Consider the following 23,263-nt stretch of genomic DNA (forward strand, 5'->3'; position numbering starts at 1 on the left):
AACCTGCAATCTTCTTCCTGACCTCTCCGCCCCCACCCCCACTCCGGCCTATCACCCTCACCTTAACCTCCTTCCACCTATCGCATTTCCAACGCCCCTCCCCCAAGTCCGTCCTCCCTACCCTTTATCTTAGCCTGCTTGGCACACGTTCCTCATTCCTGAAGAAGGGCTTATGCCCGAAACGTCGAACCTCATGTTCTAAAGTAAGCCAATTTAAATAAGCTTTCTTGACTAAAATAAAATGTCTGTTTATTAGCTATTAAGATTTGAGAGAAGTTAATGAGACGTGCAAATATATAAATTAGCGATGACAGCTGAGTCCAAAAAGTAAAACGAAGGTTAAGTGTATATGAATCAGTCTTTGGCTTGACTGTAAATATTCTGAGGCTGTTTAAGTGGGGATTCCAGTAGCTCTTACTTTGACAGTTGAGTAATTGTTTCTGGTTTTGCAGTTTCTTTCTCCAGCAGCTTTGTTTTGATCAATTGGAGAGAGAGAGAGAGACTTTATTTCTCTTTACCTGTAGTCATGGGGTTGATCAGTGGATGTTCTGAGCTATGTCCCTCCTTTGCACACTTTAGCACAATAGAAATCAGTCCCAAACCAGTATACCAACGCTAGCAAACACTCAGTGGGAGCTATAGTTGGGTTTTTATTCCCCGTTTACATTCCAGGAAAGGTTGTATGCAAAGATGTCTTTTGCCCTGAACGGCCTTTTTACAACTTATTCTATCTGAGACACAACCCCAGGGGAGATTATTGTTGATTTTTTTTTAAATGGAATCTCTCTCTTTGGATTAATTGTAAGTGCTATTTTGTCACAGCAAAGAAAAGGAGAGAAAGAGCAGTTAGACTGAGACCTGCAAAAACCTCCAAGCAAGTGAGATTGTGCTCTCTCTCTCTTTCCTCTATGAGTGAAAAAGAAATGACACTTTGAATCTTTGAAAGGAGAAAAAATCTTACTCAAGCCAGGACCTAAGTCCAGCTGAAAGGTTACCATATTGAGGATCTCTGTAGTCAATAACAATTCTCCCTCACAGTTTGAACTCTTGATCCATCGACTTTGTTTTTGCCTGTATATTCCGCCCATGATATTCCGCAAAAACTGTCTCACATCTATTCAGTCTGTTTGTGAATTCCTGTTTGTATGTTTCACTTTAAAGCATGTGTAGTTAAGTCCGCATATTAGGAATTAATAATCCATTTTGCCACATGTTGAAGGATATAATTGTTATGATAAATAAGATTAGTTTTCTTCTACGTAGCTGAAACCTGGTGTGATTTTCGTTTTTCTTAGATATTGGTAACACTCAGGCAATAACCACCTGAATAATTACGTTGGTCATATTTCACATTTGTGATCAATTCTCGGACTTTATTTCCACTGCACTGTTGCCCTCAGTGTTGTAGCAACTGAAACCAAAGATAATGGCTTAGCCTACCTGTCAAAACTCAACAGTATGAACATGCTTCCATTAACACAGGGATCTGGTTTCTGACAAAATGCTGGACTTGGTCAGGAGGACTCTCTGAGAGGAGAAAGATTTAAAAATGAGATGTGGGGCAGTTATTTTGCACAGTGGGTGGTTCGCATGTGGAATGACCTTCCTGAGGAAGTGGTGGATGTGGGTACAGTTACAGCATTTAAAAGATGCTGTACATGAAGAGGAAAGGTTTGGAAGGATATGGGCCAGGAGCAGGCAGGTGGGACTAGTTTAGTTTAGGATCATGTTCAGCATGGACTGGTTGGACCGAAGGGCCTGTTTCCGTGCTGGATGACTCGAAGTAACCAGCAACCAACTACCTCCATTTTAAAATCCAATTTTCAAAAATAATATTTCTGTCATCACATAATATGACCTCATTCATGACCTTTGCATCCATGATTGTCCCGACATGTCCTCAGAATGCTGGAAGGTATCATATTCATTGGAATGAAAAATCTACTGGAAAATGAACGTGGGTATCGTTCTTATCTTTAAGTGATTTCAACCTCCATTGCAGCTCATCAAGTTATCTTTCTGGTTGAGTTCACCAAACTTCTTATCCTCCCTAAATTTCTCCCTGACCCATATTCACTGCCAGCTCCTGACCTTGTCATCTCCCTTGCTAACCTAATCATAATAATTAGCCAAAAGGCCATTCTCTGATCAGGCACACATTGTTTCTCACCTGAACTGTCTTTCCTTGTTCCAACTCAACAGTATTCGCAATCCTCTGGGTGAAAAATGCACAACCCTTTGAGTCAAGTAACCTCTCCTCAGCTCAGTCTGAAATAAGCAGGTCCTCATTCCTGAGACTGCAATCCCTTGCTCTTGACTCTCCAGGTCCCAGGTGAAACAACATCATGACAAACCTCTGAAGAACAAGTTCAGCCCTCATTTTTCACAACTCCAACTCAGAGGGAAGAAAAATGTAAGAACAATAAACAGTGTTAGTTAGAAATTTAGGTACACAACCTATTTTGAAGTATATACAAGATGGTTGGACTAGTCTCACTCACCAGTTTTACTGATTTTTCTTCTGGAAGGGTAGTTATTACTGCTGCCTCATAGCGCCAGGGAGCCGGGTTCGATTCTGTGCTCAGGCAACTGTCTATTGTGAAGCTTGCATATTCTCCCTGTGTCTGCATGGGTTTCCTCTGGGTGCTCCGATTTCCTCCCACCGTCCAAAGGTGTGCAGGTTAGGTGGATTGACCATGATGAATTGCCCATAGTATCTAGCTTAGTGCAAGCGAGGTGGGTTAGCCATGGGAAATGTGGGTTTATAGGGTAGGGGAGTGGGTCTGGGTGGGATGCTTTCCTGAGGGGTCGGTGTGAAGCTGGGTGGCCTCCTTCTGCACTGTAAGGATTCTATGAAGGGAATAGACCTCGTGTACTCAGGCACTCCTCATAGGCAAAACCCCTTTACATCAGCCAATCATTCTGCTTTATCTGAAACAAATGGATCCTTCCTGAGGTATTGAATTGAATTTATTCTCACGTGTACCGAGACACAGTGAAAAGCTTTGTCTTGTGAGCAATACAGGCAGATCACAGAGTTAAGTAGCAGAGCTAAGTAAATAATAGGTAAATAGCAGCAAAAACAAAAACACAGGTATAGGCGAATGTTCAGAGTTTGTGAGTCCATTCAGTATTCTAACAACATTAGGGTAGAAACTGTTGTTTCAAAACCAGCTGGTGCATGTGTTCAGGCTTCTGTACCTTCTCCCTGATGGTCGAGGTTGTAGAAAACCATTGCCAGGGTGGGATGGATTGTTGAGAATGCTGTCGGCCTTTCCTTGACAGCCGGCCTGGTAGATGGATTCAGTAGATGGGAGGTTGGCTTTTGTGATTTTCCGGGCCGGGTTCATCACTCCCTGTAACTGTCTCCGATCATGAATGGTACAGTTGCCATACCAGGTAGTGACACATCCAGACAGAATGCTCTTGATGGCGCACCTATAAAAGCTGGCAAGGGTATTCGGTGTCATGCCAAATTTCCTCAGCTGCCTGAGGAAGAGGAGACATTGTTGGGCCTTTGCAACCAGTGTGTCCACATGAAGAGTCCAAGAAAGCTTGTTCTGGCTGACCACTCCCAGGAGCTTAACACTCTCCATTTGTTCCACCTCTGTGCTGTTAATGTGCATGAGTAACATCCCGCAAAAAGGTCAATACTGACAATAATAGAAAACCAAAACTTAATACCATGCTGCAGAGAGTGATTCTGTGCAAACTCATCCTGAAATTAACTTCTTAAAAAAGTGTGCATTGGAAAATTCTAGCACATTCAACAGTCAGTCATGCAAACATGTCTCTTAAAATTAATTTACAGCATGTGGGTGTCACTAGCTGAGCCAGCTTTTATTGCTCATCCTAACTGTCCTGAAGGAGGTAGTAATGAGCTGCTTTCCTGAACCGCTGTAGTCCATGTGGTGCTGAATACCCCTCAGTGCCACTAGGGAGGGAGTTCCAGGACTCACTTGCATCATCCATTAAACAAAATCAATGGTGCAATTTTGCATTAAAGGCACAGTGTCAGTGACATTATAAACAGATAATCCCCAGGCTGTTATGTTAAGGATTAGTCAATATGAGAGGAAACAGACTTTGATCGTAATCAATGGTCTGTGAGGAGATCAAAAAGAAGTCATCTTAACATCAAACAAGTCACTTCTATTTGTTAATTATATTCTGTTTGTGCTCATAGGTCGTGAACGTTTATCTGAATGCCTGGGAATCTCTGCAGGCCAAGCCAGTCAATTCATTGAAAGCTTCCTACAGAAGTACAAGGAAGTCCGCACTTTCACTCAGAGAACCATACAACAATGTCACCAGCAAGGTAGACTTTCATAGGTACAGGGCGAGCTGGTGTGGCTGCTACATTTGCTGGGTGTTTGAGTTATTATCAGTGCCTACATCTCCACAGGGATTTTCCATCTAGCATTCAGGCTTCATTCAGTTCGGCCCTGCCTGCTTGAATAATAATTCTGATGATTGAAAGGGGCCATGCAGCTTTCAGCATTTGGCCAAATCCCCACGGCAACCATTGCTACGGAGCTTACAACTGCAAGACTTAGGCTTGTCATCCGACTGGGAGTTCTAATCTTGAGCATCATTCGGTGCTGCTTCTGCTAATTCTTGCTTGAGCTGATGCAGACCCCACTCACTGTCACTCAAATTATCCATCCTGTGGCACCTTCCTGCCCTTCCTTCTGAAGTGACCTTATCCATTTCAATTCAGCTTTCACTCCCACAATTCCATTACCAGTCAACTCCTTCCAGCCATCTCTCCTTCCTGGCCCCAGGGTGGCTGATAATTATCAATGGCTTTCTTTCACTAGATGCTATTGGCCTGCTGTTGAAAACCCTTGTCTCCAAAACTTCAGGTTTGACTGAGCCACGCTGCTGACTCATTGCTCTGTCTCTGACTTCCCTCTCCTCGTTCAGTCCCTCAATCTTGCCACCACATTCCACACTCCTCATTCCTGACATTCCCCGTTAAACCTCCAGTCCCATCACAGCATTGTAACAGTACGGAAACTGTCCTGGCCAAAGGCCACACTGAAGGCTTGCATCAACTCACAATTGTGTCACGGTGGGAAAATGAGTTTGGGAAATACTGCAGTAGAACATTATCTGTTTCCAAAACCGTCTCCTTTTCCTCATGTCACGCTCAATTGCTGAACAGCAAGTCCCAACAATAAATAAAAACGTAGAAATGTAGAAAATAGGAGCAGGAGTAAGCCATTCGGCCCTTCGAGCCTGCTTCCCCATTCACTATGATCATGGCTGGTTATCTCAACTCAGACTCCCCACATACTTCGACTCTTTTAGCCCAAAGAATTAGATTTAACTCCTTCTTTAAATATTTCGGATTCAGCCACTTTCTGTGGTAGTGACTTCCAAAGGCTCACCACTCTCTGGGTGAAGACATTTCTCTGCACCTCAGTCCCAAATGGCCTATCCCATATCCTTGAACTGTGACCCCTAGTTCTGGACTCCCTGGTCATCTGGAACAGCCTTCCTGCATTTAGCCTGCCTAATCCTCTTGGAATTTAATAGGATTCTATGAGATCCGCCCTCTTCTTCTAATCTCCAGTCAATATGCTCCTAATTGCTCCAGTCTCTCTTCCTATGTCTGTCCTGCCATCCCAAGAATCAGCCTGGTAAACCGTCATTGTACCCTTTCCATAGCAAGAACATCCTTCCTCAGAAAGGGAGACCAAAACCCTAGGGAGTGTCGAACAAAGTGATCTAGGGGTGCAGGTACATAGTTCCTTGAAAATGGAATTGCGGGTGAAGGAAGTGTTTGGCTCTCCTGTCTTCTTTGGTGAGAACATTGAGTTTAGAAGTTGGGACATCGTGTTGCAGCTGTGCAGAGCATTTGTAAGGCTACTTTTAGAATATTACACACAATTCTGGTCACCTTTCAATAGGAAGGACATTGTTAAACTTGACAGGGTGCAGAAAAGATTTACAAAGATGTTGCTGGGACTGAAAGGTTTGAGCTATAGGGAGAGGTTGAATAGGCTAGGGCTGTTTTCCCTGGAACATTGGAGACTGAGGGGTGACCTTATGGAGGTTTATAAAATCAGGAGGGACATGGATAGGGTGAATGGACAAGGTCTTTTCCGAGGGGGATCTGGACAGTATAGGTTTAAGGTGAGAGAGGAAAGATTTATAAAGAACCTGAGGGTAGCTTTTTCACACAGAGGGTACTGCGTGTATGGAATGAGCTGCCAGAGAAAGATGGGACTGGAGGTTTAACGGGGAATGTCAGGGATGAGGAGTGTGGAATGTGATGGCAAGATTGAGGGCCTGAATGAGGAGAGGGAAGTCAGAGACATTCAAAAGGCATCTGGATGGGTTTATGAATAGGAAGGGTTTAAGGGAATATGGGGCAAATGCTGGAGAATGGGACTAGGTCAGTTTAGAATATCTGGTCGGCATGGATGAGTTAAATGTCTGGTTTTCTCTCTGCTTCTCTGAGGTATAGCACTTGGCAGTCATCATGTCAAACAGCTAGCGGGTCTATTGTCGTATTGTTTCATGACCCGTGGGAGAGAGAGAGAGAGACCACAGTCAATCATGAAGAGGTGGCTGTCATTCTCAATCTAACCCAAACACTCACCCTTTCAATCCGAACTTATTCATCAAAACCACACTCTGGATTTTTAACCCTGCTCCTCCCACACTGTGGCTGTGGCGTGTGGGTGGGACACGTTAAATTCACCCCAGCTCCAATCTGCTGTCTTTATGGCTGCTCCAATCTTTATGGTCCCAAATCAGATTTTCACCTTTCCCATTCCCAAACTCCTTCCCGTCACTCTTTTGATTTTCCTCTACATTGTTTTTTTCTGTATTCCTCTTCTTCTTTTCCTTACCATCTTTTCTCTGCCTCCTTTTCCATTCTGTCTGATCATTCTTTCTTTGAGTTCAAATCTACTAGGCAAAAGAAACCATTTTCACTCAGTTATACAGATAACCAATTAATTATTTTCCCATTTTTTTTATCCATGGGATATGGGTGCACATATCCTAATTATTGCACATCCCTAATTAACCCACGTTGCTATGGATCTGGAGTCACATGTCATCCAGACCAGGTAAGGATGGCAGTTTCCTTCCCTGAAGGACATGAATGAACCAGATGGGCTTTTTCAGCGATGATTTCATGCTCATCATTAGACTATTAATTCCAGATTTTTTTTATTGAGTTCTAATTTCACCATCTGCCATAGCAGGATTTGAACACCTGTCCCCAGAACATTACATGGATCTCTGGATTAGCAGTCCAGCGATAATCCCACTAGACAGTCACCACTAGGCCATTGTCCCTCTTCTGCATCACGTTCCGCATGGGGCGAGACGATCCCCTCTTGCTAGCAGCCTTCCCACTTGGCCGTGGGGTCCCTGTAACCTTGAGAGAGCTCAGCAGGAGCTGATAGAGAGGTGTTTCCATTGAGCAGGAGGCTGATGTTCTCCTTCGACTGATGTCTCAGTGCCAGCCTTACCATCGGGTAATACACAATGAATTTGTGAAGTTGGCAACAAGGTTACTCTGGCAAGAAGAGCACCATCCTTAGCTGGAAGCCTGGACAATCACCACTGTGTTTCAGGAGCATCGGCATTCAAAACACTTTCAAATGAAAGGACAAATTAAGCTGCTTCCCAGAGACTGGAGATCCTCAGACTCTCAGCGTGTATGAGAAAGAAGTAATATGAACTGTCACACTGAAGGGAACATTGTGGATCATGAGGTAAAGGCCAGTGGCTGGTGCTCAGGAGCTCTGTAACTTGAGATCTGATTGTGAGTGCTTCTCTCTGATGTAGCTGAAAAGGCTTTTGTCTGATTCTGAGCCCCGTCTCGAGAAGCTATACATGATATAACCAGGTCACCTCATTCACATAGGACTCAAAAGGCTTAACTTTCAAGAACACTTGTCTCCTGCCCAAAGCCATGTGCACAAAAGCTCACTGCTTTTCTGAAACAAAAGATTTCAGCTGGAAATCCAACCAATTGGCTGCCCCCTGAACAGTTAGAAGAAACGTAGCTGCCTTCTGGTGTTTGCTAAACCTTGGGTAATCAAATGTTTTCACACGTCAAGTGCCCAATGTTAATGTCAACCACCACCCGTCTAGATTAAAAACAACAAGGTGCAGAGTGACAGCTTCCAATCCTGCTCACTCCAACTCCAGCAGCGGACACAGTTCCTATACTAACATAGGCACATTATATTGTAGACAATAAGACATAGCAGCAGAAATTAGGCCATTCAGCCCATCAAGTCTGCCCCACTATTCAATCATGGTTGATAAGTTTCTCAACCCCATTCTCCTGCTTTCTCCTCATAACTCTTGATCCCCCTGAAAATCAAGAACCTATCTATCTCCATTTTAAATATACTCAATGACCTGACCTCCACCTCCTTCAGTGGCAATGAATTTCATAGACTCACCATTAATTCCATAGACTTACAGCACAAGTGAGGCTATTCAGTCCATCATTTCTGTCCCAGCTCAGAAAGAGCTATCCAATCTAATTTGTATACCTTTATTCCTTCATGGGATGAGGGCATTGTTGGCTAAGGTCAGCCTTCCACAATTACTGGAGAAGATTTTTAGGGACAGGAATTACACACATTTGGAGAAGAGTGGACTTAGGCCTAATCCACATGGCGTTGGAGGGAGGTCCTGTCTGACAAGTTCTTTTGAGGGAGTGACAAAGATGATTGATGAGGGTAGGGCAGTAGATATTGTCTACATGGACTTTACTAAAGCATTTGACATGATCTCTCGTGGTGGGCTGGTCCAGAAGATTAAGTCACATGGGATCCATGGTGAGCTGGTAAGTTGTATGCAAAATTGTCTTGGTCATGGAAGACAGAGAGTCATTGTGGAAGCGTGTTTTTCTGACTGGAGGTCTATGACCAGTGGTGTTCTAGAAGGATCAGTTCTGGGACCTCTGATGTCTGTGTTATGTATAAATAAGTTGGAGAAAATAGAGGTGGAGTATGTTTGTAGATGAAATGCAAATTGATGGAGGTCTATGACCAGTGGTGTTCTAGAAGGATCAGTTCTGGGACCTCTGATGTCTGTGTTATGTATAAATAAGTTGGAGAAATAGAGGTGGAGTATGTTTGTAGATGAAATGCAAATTGATAGAATTGTGGGTATTGAAGAAGGTCATCAGAGAATACAGCAGGATGTCGATCAGTTGGAAAGCTGGGTGAAGAAATGGAAGATGGAGTTTAATCTGACAAGTGTAAGGTGATGCATTTTGGGAAGTCAAATTCAAGATGAAAGTCTACAGTAAATGGCAGGACCCTGAGCAGCATTAATCTACAGAGGGATCTTGGGAGGGGGGGGAAGTCTATTGCACCCTGAAAGTGGCAACACAAGTGAGTAAGGTAGTAAAGTGTTTGGCATGTTTACTTTCGTTGGTCAGGATATTGAGTATAAAAGTTGGTAAGTCATGTTGAAGCTGTATAAAATCCTCACTACCATAATTCCATCAATTTTCATTTCATATGCAAACATACTCCATATTTGGAGTAGTGTGTGCAGTTCTGGTCAGCACGCTACAGGAAGGATGTGGAGACTTTGGAGAGGATGCAAAAGAGATTTATCAGGATTGGAGCATATTAGCTATAAGGAGAGGTCGGATAAACTTGGATTGTTTTCACTAGAACATCGACCTGATAGAAGTATATAAAATTATGAGAGGCATGGATAGAGTGGATGGTGATAGCCTTTAGTCAAGGGTGAAAACATCAAATACTAGGGGCATAGGTTTAAGTTGAGAGGGGGAGGGTTTAAAGGAGAATGTGTGTGAACAGTCAAAGAACAGGACTGTGTGCAGGCAGAGGGATTAGTTTAGAATATCATGATGAATTGAATTTGAATGCCAGCAGCTGCTGTGGTAACATTTGAATCCTTGTCCAAACAGCATTAACCTAGGTCTTCCGATTATACTCCAGCAACATTACAGTAATGCCACCATCTTATCCCTCAGGTTGAGGTGGACAGACTCTATACAACGTCAAGAGTGTAGTGCTGGAAAAGCACAGCAACTCAGGCAGCATCTGAGGAGCAGGAGGATCGACATTTCGGGCTTGCTCCTCGGGTGCTGCCTGACCTGTTGTGCTTTTCCAAGCACCACACTCTCAACTCTGATCTCCAACATCTGCAGTCCTCACTTTCTCCTAGACTCTACCCAAAGGAAAGCAGAGGAGTTTTCCTAATGTCCTGACCAGTATATACCCCTCAGCCATCAGCTTGTACTATCAACAGTAATTATGTTTTAATATTGACTTGTTCTCGGGTTGTAAGTGACACGTGGGAAGGTGATGGTAAGCTGCCCTCTTGAACCGCGGCAGCCCATGGGGATAGATATACCCACAATGCTTTGTCTATATGGTTTGATGTGACTGGTCGTCGCTTGGCCATTTCCAAGGAGAGTGAAGAGCTAAGCACTTTGCTGCGGGTCTGGCATCATCCATTCATTTGGTGAATGAATGATTGACCTTAGTGCCATACTGTTGGCTGCAGGTCGACAGTGTTCACCCTTCTCTTGTCATCTTATTCCAATAGGCTATTCTGTTTCATTAATGGGACGCAAGAGACCATTGCCTCACATCAACTCGTATGATTACACCTCTCGAAATCAGGCAGAAAGACAGGCCGTCAACTTTGTGGTACAAGGTAAGAACAGGAAATTCAGCAGAGTTCTAGGAGCTCTGGTTCTGATTTACAGATGTACTCAACCTCCAGGATTTCTATAGTGACTCATTTGTTTGCATATTGGTACTGGCTTGGCCAGCATTTATTATCCAGGGGACATTTAACAGCCAACCACATTGTTGTGGGTCTGGAGCCACATACAGGTCAGGCCAGATAAAGACGGCAGATTTCCTTCCAATAAACACAACCACCTTCCCATGTGTCAAGTGTGACTCCAGCCAGCGGACAGTTTTCCACCTGATTCTCATTATCTCCAGTTTTGCTAGGGTTCCTAGATGCCACACTCCGTCAGATGCAGCCATGATGTCAATGGCTGTCACTCTTTCCTCCCCTCTGGAATTCAGCTCTGTTGTCCATGTTTGAACCAAGGCTGTGTTGAGATCAGGAGCTGGGTGGCCCTGGCAGAACCCAAACTGGGCGTCACTGAGCAGGTTGTTGCTGAGCAGGTGCTGCTTGCCAGCACTGATGATGACTCCTTCCATCACTTTACTGATGATTGAGAGTACATTGATGGGGACGGTAATTGGCCAGGTTGGATTTGTTCTACTTTTTGTGTATAGGACGTACCTGGGCAATTTTCCACATTGTTGGGTAGATGCCAGCTTTGTTGTTGGGAGAGTGGTCTTTCCCAATTATGGATGCTTCTGTGACCAGTACTGAGAGTGGGAGAGGTTGGAGACCAATAGTGAAAGAGTGAGTTATTTTAAAACATAGAACAGTACACTTCGGCCCTTGATGTTGTGCTGACCTTTTATCCTACTCTAAGATCAGACTAACCTACATACCCTCCATTGTACTATCTTCCATTTGCCTATCCATGAGTCGCTTCCATGTCCCTAATGTATCTGACTCTACTACCACTGGCAGTGCATTCCACACACCAACCAGTCTCTGTATAAAAAACCCACCTCTGACATCTCACTTAAACCTTCCTCCAAACACCTTAAAATTATGCCCCCTCATGATAGCCATTTCCACCCTGGGAAAAAGTCTCTGGCTATCCACTCTATCTATGCCTCTCATCATCTTGTGCACCTCTATTAAATCACCTCTCATCCTTCTTGCTCCAATGAGAAAAGCTCTCGCTCCCTCAACCTTACTTCATGAGACATGCCCTCCAGTCCAGGCAGCATCCTGGTTAATCTCCTCTGCACCCTCTCTAAAGCTTCCATACCCTTCCTATAATGAGGCGACCAGAACTGAATACAGTATTCCAAGTGTGGTCTCACCAGGTCTCTATAGAGCTGCAGCATACCCTTGCAACTCTTAAACTCAATTCCCCTGCTAATGAAAGCCAACACACCATACACCTTGTTAACAACTTGAGTAGCAACTTTGAGGGATGTATGGACATGGACCCCAAGATCCCGCAGTTCCTCCACACTGCCAAGAACGCTGCCTTTAATCCTGTATTCCACAATAAATTCAATCTTCCAAAATAAATCACTTCACACTTTTCCAGGTTGAACTCCATCTGCCACTTATCAGCCCAGTTCTGCATCCTGTCAATGTCCTGTTGCAACCTACAACAGTCCTCCACACTATCCACAACTCCACCAACCTTTCTGTCATTGGCAAACTTACTAACCCACCCTTCCACTTCCTCATCCAAGTCATTTCTAAAAATCACAAAGCAGAGAGGTCCCTGTGGAACATCACTGGTAACCAACAGTGAGAGAGTGAGGGACGTTGGTGACCAATAATGAGAGAAGTGGGGGAGACATGTAGGCAATGCATTGAAAGATGAATCAACGATCTAACCAGAGTTCATGAACTGTACAGTATCAAAATTGTGAAAGGTATAAGCTGGGAAGCCATTATCAGTGACAGCTGCTTCACACTTGCATGTTCATTCCTTCCAGCATTGTCTCAGTGGAGGCTGCAACCCATTCAAATGAAATAGGTCAACAGCTGCATTCAAATTCCAGGGCGAGGACCTTGTCCAATCCCGTCTGACGTTTCTTATTAACACAGACAGCAATAATATTCAACTCTGTATTCTAAAATAGGGACAGGATTCAGACTGGACTGAAATATTAGCACAGGCCTATGATGTGATAATACCAGTCTATACTCACACAGTCTTGCTTCATGTTGTTCTATGTTGTGCAGGTTCGGCAGCTGACATTTGTAAAATGGCAATGATTAAGATTTTCACGTGTGTGGCCTCGTCCTCATCTCTTACAGCCAGGTACAGTTCCCAGTTAGAAGACCCATTTTGTTTTGACTGCTGTATGGACTGATTCTGCAGCCCTGCTATACCCTATGGGTAAAGGCAAGGCCACGATTTATGGTCTACTCCCAACCACCTGGAAAAGGTGGTGGTGGTGATGCCCTGCCTTCTCGAACCACTGCAGTCCTTGGTGTATGCAGATACACAGAAGGCTGATGGTGGAGGGAGCAGGGGAGGATGTTTCAGAATTTGGACCCAGTGACAGTGAAGGAACAGTGATGTAGTTCCAGGTCAGAGGTGGGGGTGCACAGACATGTTCCTATTGTGTTTCAAGGTGGCAGAGGTCGTGAATTTGATGAAGGTGATCTGTAAATAGTGCACACTGCCCCCATAATGGATGGAGGAGAGGTTTAAGGTGGTGACTGGGCTGTCAAACCCTTTCATAACTTTCTCCCAACCCTCCCCTAACAATGAACTAAGAACAAAGAAAGTCTACAGCCCAGGAACAGGCCCTGCGGCCCTCCAAGCCTGAACCGATCCAAATGTACTGTCTAAACCTGTCGGTCAATTCCTAAGCATTTGTATCCCTCTGCTCCCCACCTACTCATACATCTGTCCAGACAAATCTTAAATGAATCTACCACCTCTGCTGGCAACGCGTTCCAAATGCCCACCATCCTGTGTGTGAAGTACTTGCCGCGTGTATCCCCCTTAAACTTTCCACTTCTCACCTTGAGAGCATAACCTCCCGTTATTGAATCCTTCACCCTGGGAAAAAGCTTGTCTCTATCCACCCTGTCTATACCCTTCATGATTTTTTAAACCTCAATCAGGACCCCCCCACAATCTCCTTTTTACTAATGAAAACAAACCTAACCTACTCAGCCTGTCTTCATAGCTAGCACCTTCCATACCAGGCAACATCCTCGTAAACCTTCTCTGCACCCTTTCCAAAGCGTCCACATCCTTCTGATAATGTGGCGACCAGAACTGTACACCGTATTCTAAATGCGGCCGAACCAATGTCTTGTACAATGTTAACATGACTTGCCAGCTCTTATACTATTTATGGAATACTGTGCCTATTTTTCCCAAAGCAATATTCTTTAAGGGGGTAATGAGCAAGTTAGACAAAGGAGAGACAGTGAACATGATGGATTTGGATTTCCAGAAGGTCTTTGACAAGGTGCCACACAGGAGACTGCCAAATTAGATAAGAGCCCATGGTGTTAGGCGCATGGACAGAGGACTGACAGAAGGCAGAGAGTGGGGATAAAGGGATGGCAGGTGGTAACTAGTGGAGTTCCGCAGGCCTCTATGTTGGGACCACAGCTATTCATGTTTTACAATAATCATCTGGGCGAAGGAACTGAGGGCATTTTGGCTAAAGTTGCAGATGACACAAAGCTAGGTGGAGGGTCTGGTAGTGGTGAGGAATTGGGACTTGGACAAGCTAGGAAAATGGGGAAAGAAGCGGCAGGTGGAAGACAGTGTGAGAAAGTGTGAGGTTATTCATTTTGGTCGGAGAAATAGCGGCATAGACTGTTTTCTAAATGGGGCGAGGCTTAGGAAATCTGAGGCACAAAGGGACTTGGGAGTCCGAGCTCAGGATTCTCTTCAGGTGAACATGCAGGTTCAGTTGGCAGTTCGGAAGGTGAATGCAATGTTAGCATTCATATCAAGAGGGCTAGGATACAAGAACAGGGATACACTGCCCTAGCTGTATAGGGCTCTGATCAGACTGCATTTGGAATATTGTGAGCAGTTTTGGGCCCCATATCTAAGGAAGGATGTGCTGGCCTTGGAGAGGGTTCAGAGGAGGTTTACAAGAACAATCCCAGGGTTGGAGGGTTTTCCATATGAAGAGAGGTTGAGGAGTTTAGAAAGATGGAGGGGGATCTGACTGAAACTTACAAATATGGACAGGCCTGGATAGAGTAGATTTGGAGAAGCTGTTTCCACTCATAGAGGAGACTGGGACCTGAAGGCACTGCCTCAGAGTGAAGGAACAATCCTTTCGAACTGAGATGAGGGGGAATTTCTTCAGCCAGAGGGTGGGGAATCTGGAAACTCATTGCCGCAGAGGGCTATGGAAACCAAGTCATTGAGTATAGTTAAGACAGAGCTAAATGGGTTTCTGATTAGTAAAGGAGGTCAAGGGTTACAGGGAGAAGAGAGGAGAATGCGGTTGAGAAACATATCAGCCATAATCAATAGCAGAGCAGACTCGATGGGCCGAATGACCAAATTCTGCTCCTTTGTCTTACGGTGTTATGGACTGACAGAGCTTTTCCAGGTGCACAACAAACCTTTAAAGATGGCGTCAGTGCCAGGACCATCACTACTGGTGCATTCCAAGATATCCCAGCAGTGACAGGTTGGCTCAGGAACAGGGATAAGATGGGTCAGGTAGCTCATGAGTGAAGCAGCGAGAGATCTCATTCGGCCTTCCAAAATGCTTAACACAACTGATTGAGCCAAGAAAGTGTAAGATTCAGCTATCACTGTTCCTTCAGTGTTGCTGTGTAGTCCACACAGAGTGTACCACATCCTCCCAGCATGCACAGCTGGAGCAATCCAAGAGAGCGTCTGATAGACACTGAGGAGCCGAGAGAGCAGCAGCAGCTTCATGAGGAGGGAGAGGAAGATATTGAGCAGGAGGAACATCACCATCTGCATCGGGTGCTACAAGCTGGACAGGACTTAGCTGACACCACCCTCCCACCCCGCCCACTCCCACGCCCCCCCCACTCCCACTCCCACACCCACCCCCACTCTCACCCCCACCCCCAACACCACCACCACCAAGAGCAAGCAATTCTCCAAGTGTCCTGACCAAAAGACCTCAATCCAAAAACAGAATAAATGGCTATTCCAATGATTGCTGTTTGTGGGATCTTGCTGTGCCCAGAGTGGCTTACATAACAGCAGCTGCTAAGTTTTAAACTAATTCAGTGTATTGGAGGTGCTTAATGAGGTTTCTGACACTTCTGAAGGAAGGTGCTGTACAAATACCCTTTAAAAATCAGGACCCTGCGCTATTTTTGATTGAGAATCTGTGCATTTGGATTTATAAACAGTGCAAACAGTTTTCCTTCAACCTCCATCCATCCCTGACTCTCAGTGTGAGGTTTGTGAGTCTCATTTGTGCCAGAACAGGCATATGTTCTTTCAAAGGGAGAGGAACGAGGGTAACTGAGCCACATCTAAACTTAGCTCTGAGCTCAGTGGGTGTCCAGGCGGTTTCAACTACCTTCCCCAGCCAGTGGCAACCATGTGGCTGGGACAGGGAGGTAATCGTACACATCCTATCCACACATTTACCTGATCAGTGGAAGGTGTTTGCAGTGTTAATGCAGCGTGAGCCCTGCAGCCTGTCAGTAACTGCTGAAGCGCTGTGTGGCTTGTGGAAGTATACTTTGGGGACCTCACTCCCCATCTACACTACACCCCGCCCACCCGAAGAAAAAACCAGGAATGCTGTACCCAGAACAGGATTGTGCACGCTTGTGGGGACCACATTCTAAGAGAAATATGAATGTGTCAGAGAGAGTGCAGAGGCAGTTCAGTGGAATGGTTCTGGGGATGAGAAACTTCAGCAATGAAGAATGGATTGAAGACGCTGAGACTGTTCTCCTTGGAGAGGAAGCTGACAGGATGCTAGGCCTGGAGACCGTGACGATGGAGGTGGTGACGAGTTTGGTCCCAGTATTGGACCCTGTGGCACTGTCATTGGCTGGATTGGATGAGGTCAGGCCAACGTGAACATGTGGCGACAGCGGCGTTGGGGGTGGAGGTGAGATGGAGCTGGAGAGCAGCAACTCATTGTTCCAGCGGCGGTGATGTGCCAGAGCGCGGTTACAGCAGTGTCATTGTTTAGCCGCAGGGACTCAAGGACCGGGGTGGAGGAGCCAGGATTCAGACCCATGGCTGCACTGGAAGCGGGAGTCATTCCAAAGAAATTTGAACTTTATTGCGCTACGACTATAAGAAGCACTTTATTGTTTCATTATCTGGCTGTATAGTTTTGTCTTATTTTTCTGTGTTTTAAGATGGCACTGGAAAGTGGCAACACTTTTCATGGCACTAGTTATAAATACATGTCACAGTGAATCAAATTGAATCAAATCACGAACGGATTTTCAAAATCACGAACGGGTGGGACAGTGTTTTTTTTTTAATTCATTCACATGATGAAAGTGTCGCTAACTATGCCAGGATTTATTGCCCATCCCTAATTGCCCAGAGGGCAGTTAAGCGGCAGCCACATTGCTGTGGGTCTGGAGTCACATGTCGGCCCAGACCAGGGAAGGATGGCAGTTTCCTTCCCAAATGGACATTAGTGACCCAGATGGGTTTTCTTGATAATTGACAGTGATAATTCATCATTAGAATCTTAATTCCAGATTTGGAACAAACTACCAGAGGAAGTGGTGGAGGTAGGTACAATTACAACATTTAAAAGAGTATATGAATAGGAAGGGTTTAGAGGGCTATGGGCCAAGTGCTGGCAAATAGGACTAGATTAATTTAGGATATCTGGTCAGTATGGACAAAAGGGTCTGTTTCACGCTGTGCATCTTTATAACTCTATTTCACCATGTGCCATAGCAGGATTCAAACCCGGGTCCCCAGAATATTACCTGTATCTCTGGATTAACAGACCAGTGATAATACCATTAGGCCATCACCTCCAAAGAGTTAATTAAAAGAAGGTTTTCCTGTTCATAAAAGAAACAAGGACGAGCTGTCATAGATTTAAACAAACAAAGCAAAGGTGATCTGAGAATACATTTTTCACACAGATAGTAGTTAGGGTATGGAATATGCTGCCTGGAACTGTGATGGAGCCAGATTCAATTGAGGCATTCAAGAGGGGCATTGGGTCTTTATACATAGAAATAATGTACAGGTGTATGGGGAGGAAACAGGAGATTGGCATGAGGTAGTGATATTCACTTCAAATGGGCCGAATGGCCTGAATTCTGTGCCGTAACAATTCTGTGATTCTGTGGAGATGAACAGTACATTCATTTTCAAAAATGATTGTTCCTTATTGGTTTTCCCCACCTCTTAATCTGTCCCATCTCAGCAGGACTTTGACCAAATGTAATTACACTGCATGCAGCCCAAGGCTGTGAACTCATCCCATTGCAACTGTAATTCGCACCCACTCAAAATGATGTTATTCCCACCAGCCTCAGACAGCAGTCAGAACTGGGATAAGCAAAGGAATTAATACCAGCCAGTTACCCATTCTGCGGTGTTTGGGAGAGGAGAGGGTGGTACACTGCTCACTTAAAATCCTGCACCCTGAGCTTTTTCAAATTTCTCTTGGTTTGTGGGCATTAGAGGCATTCATTGCCCAGACAATGTGGGATTTGTGAAGTGTTGCACTGTTCAAATACAGTCAGCATTGATTGAACCATCTTTATTTACACCTCCCAAACAGAGAGGGCAGCAGAGGGAGCAGTAAGCCCAGGCACTACACTCGCCTCCTCACCCTCCTCCCTCCAAAGGAACCAAACAGTTTGTAGATTGAAATGTAAATTGGTACATAGACCTTTTCCCAAGATACGATAGGACTAAACCCCTGACAACAATGTCACAAATGCAGAAAGATCTGGACAATATCAAGGCTTGGGCTGAAAAATACCGAGTAACATTCACATCCACACAAGTGCCAGGCAATGGTCATCACCAACATGAGAGAATCTAATCATTGCCACTTCATATTCCATGGCATTGCCATTGCTTAATCTGGATTTACCACTGTCAACATCTTGGGGGTTTATCATTGACCAGAAACTCAATTGGGCTAAACAAATAAACACAGGGGCTACAAGAGCAGGTCAGATGCTAGGAATGCATCTCCTGACTGCCCAAGGCCATCTACAAGGCACAAGTCAGGACTGGAAGGGAATACTCCTCTAAATGGGTGCAGCTCCAACAACATTCAAAAAGCTTGATGCCATCCAAGACAAAGCAGTCAGTTTGATTGGCACCAGATCCATAAGCATCCACTCCCCCCATCACCAATGCTCAGTAGAAGCAGTGTATACCATCTACAAGATGCACTGCAGAAATTCAACAAAGATCATAAAGGGTGGTACATGTATGGAATGAGCTGCCAGAGGAAGTGGAGGCTGGCGCAGTTATAGCATTTAAAAGGCATCTGGATGGGTATATGAACAGGAAGGGTTTAGAGGGATATGGGCCAAATGTTGTCAAATGTGACTAGATTAATTTAGGATATCTGGTTAGGATGGATGAGTTGGACTGAAGGGTTCAATCACTGGTTGCTGTTTCAAGACTCCATCTTAGTGGCTAACAGAGTTATAGAGATGTACAGCACAGAAACAGACCCCTTGGTCAAAATTATCCATGCCGACCAGATATCCTAAATTATCGAGTCCCATTTGGCCAATATCCCTCTGAACCCTTCCTATTCATATACCCATTCAGTTGCCTTTTAAATGCTGTAATTGTACCAGCCTCCACCACTTCCTCTGGCAGCTCATTCCTTACACGCACCACCCACTGCATGAAAAGGTTGCCCCTAAGGTCCCTTTTAAATCTTTCCCTTCTCACCTTAAACCGATGTCCTCTAGTTTTGGACTCCTCTACCCTGGGAAAAAAGACCTTGACTATTCACCCTATCCATGCCCTATCATGATTTTATAAACCTCTATAAGGTCACCCCTCAGCCTCCGACGCTCCAGGGAAAACAGCCCCAGCCCATTCAACCTGTCCCTATAGCTCAAACCCTCCAACTCTGGCAACATCCTTGTAAATCTTCTCTGCACATTTGAACAATTCTTCTGTTTAAGCAAAGAATGACCCAGAGCAAAGGAGAGCAGAATGAGGCCACGTGGTGTTTGAAATGGTCCGACCAGATGTGATGTTCATGGGTAAAGTAGTTCCACACCAGGCTGCCTGGTACTGTGCCTAAGATTTCGGGAGGGTGTGGGAGGGGTCGTGAATGCAGCTGTTCCAGAGGCTCAAGGTTATCAGGATTGGTGATGGGAATTTGGTGAGTAATTTGGCAAAAATGTTCTGCTGAATGGCAGGGGAGGTCTGTAGCTCATCTCTTTGGAGATTAAAAGCACTGTGCGTCATTATGAAAAGGGTTTGAGACCCTCTTCGGAGGGTCACTGTGGACTCAATGGGCCGAATGGTCTTCTTCCACACTGTAGGGATTTTATGATTCGATGGAATAGCATTGTTACATTAGATGGAAAACTAAATATGTAGATGGGACATAAAGGATTAGGAGACATATTGAGTTGGAGAGGGCAGGGCGAAAGTTTAGTTGGAGCATTCACTTCAAGTTAGAACAGTTGGGCTGAATGGCCTGTTTCAGTGCTGTGATTTGTGCCCAAGACAGAGACAGAGAGAGAGGAGAGTCTGATGGGTCTTTTTTGCGCTATGTTTGGACAGAGCTCCTGCCCCTGAATCTGTTCCTGCCCGTCATTCCCATTTGTTCCATTTCTATCCTTTTTTCTCTTTAACCTGTCTGTGCCTGGTGAATTATTAACAGCCCTTCATTTGCTGCTGATATTGATCTTGAAGTTGTAGATGTGCAATAATTATGAGAGTCACAGCAGCTGATTGGCTCTGCAAAAGGAATCGGGTTATGGCTCAGACAGCAATTTTCCCACACAGGGGCTGAAGGCAGGAGACGGGATTGATGTACCTGATGGTCAGGAAATAAACAGTCGCTCACAATGTGACAGAATTCAATTACTTGGGCAGTGCCTTCCATCAAAGCAACAACTGGTCCGGGCAGATAAAGGGAAGAGCGAACTGGGGACAGGCTGATGGCTGTTTCACTGCACATTCAGAGAGACGGTCAGTGCCATGTCACACCCAGTGATCAAGACAAGCCCAAATCAGACCAGCATCTTCCCAACCTCCCTCTCAGACCAGCAGCTCATAGCATTGAAAACTAACTTGTTAAATCAGTGGCTACAAGTGACTTGGCAAGGTTACATTATTCAAAGCACCTTAAAGTCAAAAGTATAGAAAGAGAGTTTATGGTTTTTTGCCATTCTGCCATTTCTCTCATTAGCTCCCTGTTCTGCCTTGTGTATATCACAAAATCACAGAATTGTTAAAGAGCAGAAGGAGGCCATTTGACCCACCATACCTGCGCTAGTTCTGTTCCCTTGTGCTTCTTCCTCACATCCCTGCGCACCATTTTGATCCAATGCCCACTTGAATGCCATTCTCAATTCTCAAATCCCTCAATCTGTCTCATTCCAGAAGGTTCTACTAGGCATAAACAGGTAGACTAAGAGATGCTTGCACGTCTTGCTTTGTAGAACAAACAGAGATGTTTTTTGACGTGCTGGCCTTCCCAGCATCTTCACCAAGGGAGCTGTGCTGACAGAAGCAGCAGTTGTTTGAGACGCACGTAGACATCTGTCACACACCAGTCATGTCTCCCCCAAGCACATGATTGAACCTGAAGCTTCCTGACCTTAACATGGACAGATTGAATGAGGATCTGGCAGCTGTATACTCAGACAATTGCCTGAAGTTTGTCACAGAGTTTCACTGTTGTTTCTTTATTAGACCCAGACATCTTTGACCTTAGTGTTCAGCCTAATCCATTCCTGGCTGTTCTTTAAAGAAATGATGAAAGGTCATTGTACGAAAGCAGTCCATTTTGTCCGTCCTGGTGATGCAGGCTGACTCTAATTCAGCTAGTGTCACCTCCACCGCTGCTCCCCGACTTTTTCTCTGTAATCCTGTGGTCTTCTCTCCTTCAGATACTAACTTCATTCCCTTTTGCAAGACTCAATTGATCCTGCCTCCACCACCTAGCTCTTGTTAGGACCTGAAAGGGTTACTGACACCCCTGATAAATTGTGTGTGTGTGTGTGTATACAGTGCAATGGGGGTCACCTGTTGTGTGACATGAACTCCAGGTCCCGGTTGAGGCCATTCCCACGGGCACCGAAATTTGCTATCAGCTTCTGCTCGACCACTCTGCATTATGGCCTGTCCCGAAGTCCGCCTTGGAGGACGGTCAACTGAAGGTCCAAGGTCGAATGTCCCGGACGGCTGAAGTGTTCTCCGACTGAGTGGGAACGCGCCTGTCTGTTGATTGTTGTGTGGTGCCCATTCATCTGCTGGTGAGACCGAGCAGAGGCTATGGCAATGTACCATGCCTCAGGGCATCCTTGCCTGCAGCGTATGAGATAGACAATATTGGCTGAGTAGCATGAGTATATCCCACGTACACGGTGGGTGGTGTCTCCACGTATAATGGGAGTATCCATGTCGACATTCTGACACATCTTGCAGCGTCTACTGTGACAGGGTTGTATGGTATTGTTCTGAGAGCCGGGCAGTTTGCTACAAACAATGATCTGTTTGAGGTTTGGCGGTTGTTTAAAGTTGAGCAGTGGAGGTGTGGTGAAGGTCTTGGTGAGGTGCTCATCCTCATTGATAATGTGTTGCAGGTCACGAAGACATGGCATAGTTTTTCGGCTCCTGGGAAATACTGAACAACGAAGGGTACCCTGTCAGTTGCAGCATGTGTCTGTCTCCTGAGGAGCTCATTATGGTTCCTTGCTGTGGCACGTCGGAACTGGTGGTCGATGAGTTGAGCATCGTACCCCGTTCTTGTGAGGGCATCCCTGAGTACCTCCAGGTGCCCGTCATGTTCCTCCTCATCTGAGCAGATCCGGTGTATGCGTAAGGCTTGTCCATAGAGGATGGCTGTTTTAATATGTTTTGGGTGGAAGCTGGAGAAGTGTAGCATTGTGAGGTTGTCTGTGGGTTTGCGGTAGTGTGTGGTGCTGAGGCGTCCATCCTTGATGTCCAAGAATGAGACAGATAGTCGAGAGTAGTCCATGGTGAGTTTGATGGTGGGATGAGACTTGTTGATGTCACTGTGTAGTTTTATCAGTGACTCCTCGCCATGGGTCCAGAGGAAGAAAATGTCGTCAATGTACCTGGTGTATAATGTTGGTTGGAGATCCCGCATAGCGAAGAAGTCTTGTTCGAACCTGTGCATAAAAATGTTGGCATGTTGAGGTGCAAATTTGGTCCCCATGGCTGTTCCATGTGTCTGGATGTCAAAAGTGAAGACGTTGTGATCAAGGATAAAGCGGATGAGTTGTAGGACGGTGTTGAGATTGGCAGTTGTTGGTGTTGAGTACTGAGGCTGTTGCCGCGATGCCATAATTATGGGGGATGCTGGTGTAGAGTGCGGAAACATCCATTATGACGAGGAATGTTCCCAGATCGACTGGTCTGTGGGTGCTGAGTTTCTGTAAGAAGCTGGAGATCCCCTGTACAATAGGTTTCAAGATGCCTTCCACATAGCCAGAGAGGTCTCACACAGTGTCCCATTGC

At 45.2% G+C, this 23,263-nt stretch overlaps 1 protein-coding gene across 1 annotated transcript in view; it reads left to right on the plus strand.

Moving 5' to 3' along the window:
* Positions 1–23,263, plus strand: part of poln (polymerase (DNA directed) nu) — a 319,906-nt gene that overhangs the window by 263,952 nt on the left and 32,691 nt on the right. Inside the window, exons 21-23 of the mRNA XM_043704174.1 lie at positions 4,187–4,318; positions 10,573–10,683; positions 12,835–12,913. Of these exons, the coding sequence (XP_043560109.1) occupies positions 4,187–4,318; positions 10,573–10,683; positions 12,835–12,913 (322 nt within the window). The remainder of the gene's footprint in view (positions 1–4,186; positions 4,319–10,572; positions 10,684–12,834; positions 12,914–23,263) is intronic.

The sequence above is a fragment of the Chiloscyllium plagiosum genome, chromosome 2, assembly GCF_004010195.1.
Source record: "Chiloscyllium plagiosum isolate BGI_BamShark_2017 chromosome 2, ASM401019v2, whole genome shotgun sequence".
Taxonomy (NCBI): Eukaryota; Metazoa; Chordata; class Chondrichthyes; order Orectolobiformes; family Hemiscylliidae; genus Chiloscyllium; species Chiloscyllium plagiosum.